Raw genomic sequence first — 8,695 nt, 5'->3', positions numbered from 1 at the left:
GCATCCCCAGTTAAAAGGAGTGCAGTATGGTCAAGAAATCCCTCTGCCTGAGACTGTGGAGAGCTGCTGCCAGTCAGAGTATGGACCAATGGACTGAGTATGGACTCAGTAATAGGCAGTTTCATAGCTAAAATGCTGCTATATTTGAAAGGGATGGTTTTTCATAATGTCCAAATGAGGAAATGGATGTTTTAAAACCATTTTCAACAGGAACTGTAGCTTTTCCAGTAATGTTATAGCTTTCTAAAAACAAAACAGTGCCACCTGTTGGAAAAATGGATAATATGTAACTATTATTGAACATAATATACAACATGTTCCTAATAAAACACTGGAAGTGAGGATTTTGGCTCAGATATGTCCATCAGACCAAAATAATGTCTTCTGCCTAGTACTGTAACCTGAAGATGCAGAACAAATACTTTTTTCTATATGCCAAGGGCTGCCACCTGCAATTCAACTATAGCAGCAACAGAAACCAAACAGGAGCATTTTCAGAGATGGTTTACCAAATTCTGTTTGCAAAAATTATCTCTCCAGTCAATACAAATCGAGCATTAACTTACCAATATAACTTATACAAACTAACAACATTCACAAATATGGATGTACAAAGGAAAGGTCAGAGGCAGGTCTGAAAGGAAATAAAGTTCACTGTTAAAAATCCAGACCATTCCGTTGACAGGTACAGCTGGACAAGTGACAGACTGGTCCTCCCTTGCGAAAGGAGGAAGTTGTTTGGGTTGCATGAGACTCAAGATGTTAGGTAGCGATTCAGGCCTCTGATCAAAGGAGACAATGGACATCTTAAGCAACACAAGTATTTCTTGGTGGTTCAGTTAAGAAACGAAATAACGGTTCTGTTCATGTTCCCCCAAAGCGCCAGATTTCTTCTAAGCATCCTTTGTTATAAATACTAGAATTTGATTCTCAGAAAGAAAGCCTAGATCTCCACGGCAATGCACTGGTTGCAATGTATGACAAAAAGGCTCACCTGCAGCACCTCTAGACACCAATTCAGCATTTTGCTATGAATGACAGCTAGTCCTCCATGTTAGGTACTGCAACAGGGCTAGGAGACTGTGTGCTCTTTAGAGCTGGTAGATTTAAGGTTTCCACGTTCTACTGATATTCTGGTCTGACTGCTCCTTTCCCCCTTGCCCTGCTGCCATGTAAAGCAGTAGCAGAACCCTACCTGATCAGTGAGCTGTAATGCTTCAACGGAAAATTACAGTCTTTATTCTTATTTTAGACAAATAGTTTCTTCAATCCAGTCAACACAGCCACTTTTCCTCATTGCTAACTGCAAGAGTAACCAAGCCTTCTGGGATCACAACTGCTGACTGAGAAATACTGTACTGAGTCTTCAGATATGGTTTTGATCTCCTTGATGTTTAGTTCAAGAGAGCCTCTGGAGTAAAACATGTGTACGATGTTTGGGGAAAACTCAAGTGACATTTCCACCATGCAATTCTTGAAGCCTAATGTCCAAGTGATGTCTATTCCTCAGAAAAGAACAGCTCCAATAACCAAACCCAGCGCTCACCTCCCAAACATGCTCAGCTGCTCCGTTTTGTGATGTGATGTCCAACACGGAATCTTCTCTGTGCCACTCGAGTGACACAGACATGTCTACATGTGTTAGAAAGTGTGCTACATCTGCTTTGCTCAGCTTGTCCCATAGGGGTATTGCAGAACCTCATTCTTACAGTCAGTGTTGTTGTTTTTTTAAAGATAGAATAGGCTGGGTTTCCTCCACTGCAATTTCACATTCTATGTCTTAGCACCAAGATGCTGAAGCTGGTCAGGAGAGACGGTCCATCTGAGAGCCTATACATTGGATTTGGGGGCTGAGTTTAATGGGATTTCCTTCAGTTCTGTTCTCATACAGAGGTATTCTCCAATCACAGCCATGAGTGCTGTGCACACAATATGTACGAGCCACCACGTTAAGGCAGTTGGAAAGTGCTTGTTGTAAATCCAGCAGCCTAGCAGGTGGAAAAAGTGAACAGTGACAGTGAAGTCCAAGCACTGCTTTCCTCGCCGGATGAAATACAGCAAGCCCACAGCACTGTGAAAAGTGGGGAGAGAGGGGGAGAAGAAAGGGTTATTTTAGCTAAAACTGCAGCATTCCGAGAAAGAGGAATAGATAGAGATCTGAAATTATTGCATTTGACCTCCACAAGCTGTCTATGTTTTGTATAACCAAAGAAAGACCCATCTTATGCCAGGGCTGCTTCAATTAAGTTATTACAAACAGAGCTAGATGCACATAAGTAAAAATATGGAACTCCAAGGTTAGAGCATTCTGTTCTTTTCATTTAGACATCAGCTATTTTAGGCAGCTTAAAAAAAATAAATAACCAAACACATTTGAAATTTTCATTAGCAATCTGACTTCACTCCCTCTCTTGGCTGCTCTAAATGGCATGACGCCTCTCCCACGTACCTCCCTGCACGAAAAATGGGGAGCATAAATACTCAGGCTCATAGGCCCTATAATAATAGACGACAGCAGCTAAATATTTGACTGGTTATGTCAAATCAATGTGTGGAGGTCCTTTTCCTTCTCGCCCCCTTGCTGTACTCTGCAGCCTTCATCTGTACCATTCCACTCTGCTTATTCTCTCTCCCAATTCTCCTTTCACTCTTTCCTTCATTAGTTTGGATAACCTTCTCTTTGAACCCTTCTTTCCCTCCTCCCCCACACAGGACTTTGTAAAAGAAAAAGTCAGGCCTGCACAATAGGATGTGAGTGTAATTCACACATATAACATGAGCTGCTACCACACACACCTGCACATTTTCCTTATATGTGCACAGATACTTTGTTGCCTAGAGTCACATTCCATGACATCTGGAAACCTACGCAGAGTGGGAAAGAATCCTTAGAAATGGGAATCTGATTGCACTACGACAAAGGAGCACTATATTAATTGGTGAAGACTCTGTGGGGCGTAGCAGTGGAGTCTGCGGGACGCATCTTTGGCATGGGGAGGAGAAATTAGTACACTTGATTCGAAGTGGGGGTTTAGAGGAGCCTGGACTACTCACTTCACTTTTTACACTTTTATCAGTAGCTTGTAACTATCTAGAATAATACAATTTTTGCATGACTTGAATTTTGAACAGCACAAGTGTTCTTTCAGAAGTGCCCATTTTGTGTCTGGTTGCACTTAAAAAAAAAAAAGTCCTGCCTCCTTGCTTTTGTAACTGCTGCCTTCTCATATCCCTACTTCCTTTTCCTATGCTCTTCCTCCTCCTCTTCTCCCCTCCCACATCGCCTCTGAGCAGTTCAGCCAATGGCAGGCCGAGACTTAGGGCAGTTTAGCCAATCACTTTCCGCAAATTTCACCATAAGAATGCCTCTGTTTTCAGCAGAAGACAACTCATCACAAGGCATGGTCTGTTACTTAATCACTGCAAAAGATGCCTGTCTTAAAAGTGACACACAGTAGTTAGAAGTGCCAGAGACGCACTTCTTACCAACTGACTTACCAGGTGAGCGCATTCAGGACAAAAGCCATCATGGATAGTCTCCCAGGTGAAGTAGAGAACCCTAAAGTCTATACAAGGCAACAAAAAAGAAGCAGTCATTGGGAAAACACAGAAATTAGCTCAACATCTGCTCAACTCTTCCCCTGCTACGTAACCCACTGACTTCAATGTTTCTTGACTTCAAGAAAGCCAAGAATGATTCTTCTAGGAAGGTTTGTTTATATGTTTTAATAATAAATACAAGTTAAAAGAGTAAATCACCCAATACCAAATCAAATGTATCTTAAGGGTAACAGGTTTATACCCTTAATGGTATTGCAATTTATACATTTTGGAAAAGTTGCACTATGGCTGAATTTGGTTCAGTGTGTCTCAGAAGCACCTGAAATCCAGCTTCCACAAAACAGTCCTCTCTTTGTTTTGAGGCTAAACCCCCTCATTTAGAAACTGTATAATATTATTCACAATAGACAATTCCTTGACTTTTGATAATCAACTGCTAAAATAAATGATCTAAAGTACAATCTAATGGTTAAAGTTTTCTACACGTGGATTTTTAGGGCAGATCAATCATCTCTATATCTCTTCATCAGCAAAACTTAAATGAGGGATTGAGAATGAGAATGGCTAACCAGCTTCTTGCCAGGGCACATTAACTGTGGTATTGACGAGGTCAGCACGTCACAAGAAGTCATGAGCCACAAAATCCATAAGCTGGACAGTCTCCGTTTTGGAGGCTGAAAACCAGCAAAGTTGCAGGTGAGACAGGCCCATTTCCTACTATTCCAGACACTAGAAAAACAAGCAGAGCTGGAGGTTCAAACATAACACGGGATCAGATTAGGTGGACCAGCAGAGCAGATTCTGCTTCAATCATGACCTCTGTGCTTCACATCCATCTCAGCTAGGAAGATGACAGGAAGAGGGCTGTCATTTGTCCTGATTTTTAACCACATGGAAACTGAAGATCTAGATCTATTCAGCACCCTGTGGAATAGGCACATAGCCTTGGTTTTCCTTGTTGACTCCTCTCATCTGCAGCACCTCCCCGCAGAATTCAGTCCCTCTCCAGATCATGTTGCTTATCCCTGCAGAACAGAGGTTCCCAACCTATGGTCCTCCAGATGTTTCTGAACGACAACTCCCATCATCCCCAGCCACAACATTATAAACATACAGCCCTTCCTCTTTGTCTTCCACAGCAAAAACTGTAGCCCATAGCCTGGCCATTTCTTGCTTTAAGTACAGCAACCTTTCCTTTCTGATCTTCTATTCTCTCACCTTTGGCAGCCTGCCTCCATGCCATCACAATCATGATCTCAAGCAAGGAGTTCCTGCTATGGCCCATGCCTCTCCTTTCATGCATTCAGTCCCAGTCTCACCCTGCTGATGGGTGGGCGGGCTTGGAATCTGGATCATGCCCATGTTTGACCCCCCCCCCCGCCCCCACTCCCCCCAGACTGACTTCCCTGGCTATCAAAGTCAGCAACCTTAGACAGGAACCACATGAAACATCAATATTTGTCCTCAAAACTATCTAGTTCTCCATTTAAACTGCCAGGAGTTCCCCCAGTGCCTGGTCAAAGTGAAACTTCTTACCTCATAACTGAAAATCTGGTCAAGGGAAGGGCTGCTCTGTACCAGGCTGTCCACCAGAGCTAACCAAAGCCCCAGTGAGCTGTAGTAAATCGCTTGCATAAGCACGATTTGGGAGACGATGAGAACAGGATCCCAGACATAACTGCGGAACTGTGGAGCCATCTCTGAAGTGGGGCCCCCTGGCCGACTATGCACAATCCAGCAATGTCCCACAGCAGTAAGCGCACATGTCAGTGCTTAGAGACAGCAAAGAGGGATCCCATCAACACCTGAAATGGAACAGAACAAAGAGTAATTCCAGACAAAGCCCTTATGGAAGGGACCACCAAACTACCCATGCTGAAAACCAAAGAGTAATGTTGGCATTCATAATATTATCACTCCTTGGGTATCTTTTCCCCAAAGAAGGCACTTGACTATAAAATCAGCATAGGGAAAACTTACAGAGAGAGAGGCAGGTTGGGACACAGCACAGCACTGCAGATGTGGGTGGGGAGGGGATGGCTTTCTCAAAGGACATACAACAAATTCTTACTTAAAGACCATGCAATAACAAACATGAGGGATTCCAAACCTGGTAATCCAGATTCTAACCCCATTCTCTCTTCAAGGCTTTGAATCTTGCAGAGATATTTCATCTTTGCAAATCCCCTACTAATTTGGCAAAGAGGCACCTTTTAACGTGGTGATTCTCTTTATTTAGCAGGGGGAGAGTAACTGGCCCTATCTACCCCCAGCATAGTACCTCCAGTGACTGTTGCTGGTGTATATCTTCTGTTTCTTTTAGACTGTGAGATGGACAGGGGTCCATCTTATTAATTAATTATTTCTCTGTGTAAACCACCCTGAGCCATTTTTGGAAGGGTGGTATAGAAATCAAATAAATATATAAAAATAAATAAAATTAAATGAGGTACCCTGAACCCTTGGAACAGGGCAGAAAGGGAAGCAACATTAAGTGATAAGCAAGCAGAGGTCAGCATTACTTAAGCCCAAGGTGGACTCCTGGACCTTGAAGAGTTGCATAGGCAACACAATGTTACAGTGATGGTGCAAGAGCCACATTGGGCAAACTGCTCTCTCAAAAGGTTTACAAGTCCTTTTAGGATCTTAACATGTCATCAACCCTGACAGGAGATGCTACAGAAATATGGTGCTTACTCCATGGAATGGCAGGGATCCACATTAGGAAAGAGCCCTTAAATGGCCAATATTACTATATATAGATCAACACATGAGCACATGCCTACCAGTTTTTCTAGGAAGAGCTCCCGTGTCTAACAGCCACACAACAGCCAAAAATTGGATAGGTAAAGCTTCTCCATTGTTGTATCACTCTACTGGGGAAAAACTGTACCTGAGCTGAAAAGGGCTGCTAAATTGATCAAGGGGGCTGAAGGATCTTATCTGCAAGAAAAGGCTAAAGCACTGGAGACCCTTTAGTTCAAAAAAGGGTGATTAAGGTTGATATACACACACACCAGAGGCAGGAATTATAAAGTTATGCATAGTGTAGGGAATGAGAATTGAAAAATACCCCCCTCACTGCCCCATATAATACCAGAAACTTGGGGTCATCCAATGAAACGGATTGGGAGGAGAATCAGGACAAAAGAAAGCACATCTTCACACAACACATAGTTAATCCATGGAATTCTCTGCCACAAAATGTGGTGCTAGCTATTGACTTAAATATCTTTAAAGAGAAGTTAGATACATTTACAGAGGATGTGTCTATCAATAGCTACGTCAAGAGGGCTATGTGAAACCTCCATGTTTAGAGGCAATACACCTCTGAATAACAGTTGCTGGGAAGCAGGAAAGGGTTATTACCTCCATACTTTATGTGTGAGCTCCCACAGGTTACACAGGAAGCTACTTTTTATATACCAAGTCAGGCCATTGCTCCATCTTGCTTAGTATTGGCTGCACTGACAAGCAGCAGCTCTCTAAGATTTCAGACAGATCTTTACCAGCAATACTCAAAATGCCAGGGATTGAAGCCGGGCCCTTCCCTCTGCCTGCAAAGCAGAAGCTCTTCCACTGCGCTATGGCCCCACCTCAAAAGATGTGGTCACCTATATGCCACCACCTCACAACAAAGCTCAAGGTACATAAGTTACCCAGGCAGCCTCCCGTCCAGGCAGTGGCCAGACCAAAGAACATAAGAACAGCCTTGCTGGATTAGGCCCAAGGCCCATCTAGTCCAGCATCCTGCTTCACCCAGTGGCCCACCAGATGCCTCTGGGAAGCTCACAGGCCAGAGGTGAGGACATGCCCTCCCTCCTGCTGTTACTCCCCTGCAACTGGTACTCAGGGGCACCCCGCCCCTGAGGCTGCAGGTGACCCATAGCCACCAGACTAGAGGAGTCCGAAAGGCTACCCAGACCTGCTTAGTTCTGCCACGGTGTCTACATCATCCTGAACCCTCAATCAACCCCCCAGCCCGCGGGGGTGGGGGCAGAGCAGTTGTTTGGCTACTGCGTGAATAGGGGCCTCGTTCCGTCAGATTCAGCAGGGATGCCCCCGCCTGGTCGACTTTATGTTGCTGCCCCACTTTAACACGAAGCTGCTCAGACTAGCAGTGTGGAAAGAGGAGAAGTGGCCGCCCTGAAAGTACAGACGACCCGCCAAGAGGAGACATCGCCGCCACCCCCCACAAACTGCACCGCTACTGCTCGGACCCTGGGGAAAGCCCAGACCCTCCCTCCGCGGCCTCGACTCCCGCCCGGCGAGGACCCTCGTTTCCTCCTCGAGCTTTGCCCCCTTCCTCCTCCTCACCTCCGATCCCGCGCCGCCCGGGCTCCTCTTTTCAGCTCGCGGGCCAAGAGACAATCGAGATCCAAACTCGCCTCACTCCCAGCCAGGCCCGTCATCGCAGCTGACACTCTTCGCGCGACCATAGAGCCGGCGCCCAGCCTCCTAGAACAGCGCCCAACTCGGCATTGCATGTCGAACCACCCCAGAGAGGAAGCTCCTCACTCGCCTAGACTAGAGGAGGGTCACCACAGACAGGAAGTGATGCAATACCATTGTTCGGAAACGTAGAATCATAGTGTTGAAAGTTTTATACCGCCCAAAACTTATGTCTCTGTTACAAAACATAGTATCCCTTACTGGCCGAAAAAGGAGCTGGATTTGCAGCCTAACTTTCAGTGCGAGTACACAGCATTTTCATAACAGAGGTGGCAAGGTTAGAGCGATACCTGTCTATGCCTAGAGAATCATGACGAATGGTGGCGCGGAGGGGGAGGTGCGTCATGTACACACTCTAGCGATTTGCTATCTCTATTAAGTTTGATTGAGTTAAAGGCAGGAGAGTTGGGTCACTAGCTAGTTCTATGGTGTATGCGCGTTACGGCGATGAGTCAGTGCGATGACTGTTTCGTATTACGTCAGCGAGGGCTTCCGTATTCAGATAACGGAACTCAGAGCGTCGTTGTGGAAACTGAGAACATAGAGATAGAGATTGTAGAATGACGCTCACTCCCTAGTTGTCTATTTGACTTGAGAGTTCTCCTGTACACTTCAGAAGGATACTCTGTTTGTCTCTTGCTGTAAAAACAGCAAAGGGTTTTGTGGTATTTTAAGGACTGAG

The 8,695-nt window shown here is 45.0% G+C and overlaps 1 protein-coding gene across 1 annotated transcript; it reads right to left on the bottom strand.

The window, feature by feature from the left end:
• Window positions 1–489: 489 nt before the first annotated feature.
• Window positions 490–8,123, bottom strand: SYS1 (SYS1 golgi trafficking protein). Its single transcript, XM_053246452.1, has 4 exons — window positions 7,879–8,123; window positions 5,098–5,366; window positions 3,499–3,566; window positions 490–2,071 (listed from the first exon to the last, which is right to left on the bottom strand). Exons 2-4 carry the CDS (start codon window positions 5,257–5,259, stop codon window positions 1,831–1,833), a joined length of 471 nt encoding a protein of 156 aa, XP_053102427.1. The 5' UTR covers window positions 5,260–5,366; window positions 7,879–8,123; the 3' UTR covers window positions 490–1,830.
• Between the last annotated feature and the right edge of the window lie 572 nt (window positions 8,124–8,695).

This window comes from Hemicordylus capensis, chromosome 4, assembly GCF_027244095.1.
Source record: "Hemicordylus capensis ecotype Gifberg chromosome 4, rHemCap1.1.pri, whole genome shotgun sequence".
NCBI classification, from domain to species: Eukaryota; Metazoa; Chordata; class Lepidosauria; order Squamata; family Cordylidae; genus Hemicordylus; species Hemicordylus capensis.
The sequence above is the reverse complement of the archived record's forward strand: the minus strand, read 5'-3'. Positions and strand labels throughout refer to the sequence as shown.

Bases quoted from the DNA above. Each gene is read 5' to 3' on its own strand.
- SYS1 (XM_053246452.1), bottom strand. From the start codon at position 5,259: ATGGCTCCACAGTTCCGCAGTTATGTCTGGGATCCTGTTCTCATCGTC. The intron at 3,567-5,097 runs GTAAGAAGTTTC...TGCCTTGTATAG, and splicing joins ACCAGATTTTCAGTTATGAG to ACTTTAGGGTTCTCTACTTC. The intron at 2,072-3,498 runs GTAAGTCAGTTG...CACTTTTCACAG, and splicing joins GTCCTGAATGCGCTCACCTG to TGCTGTGGGCTTGCTGTATT.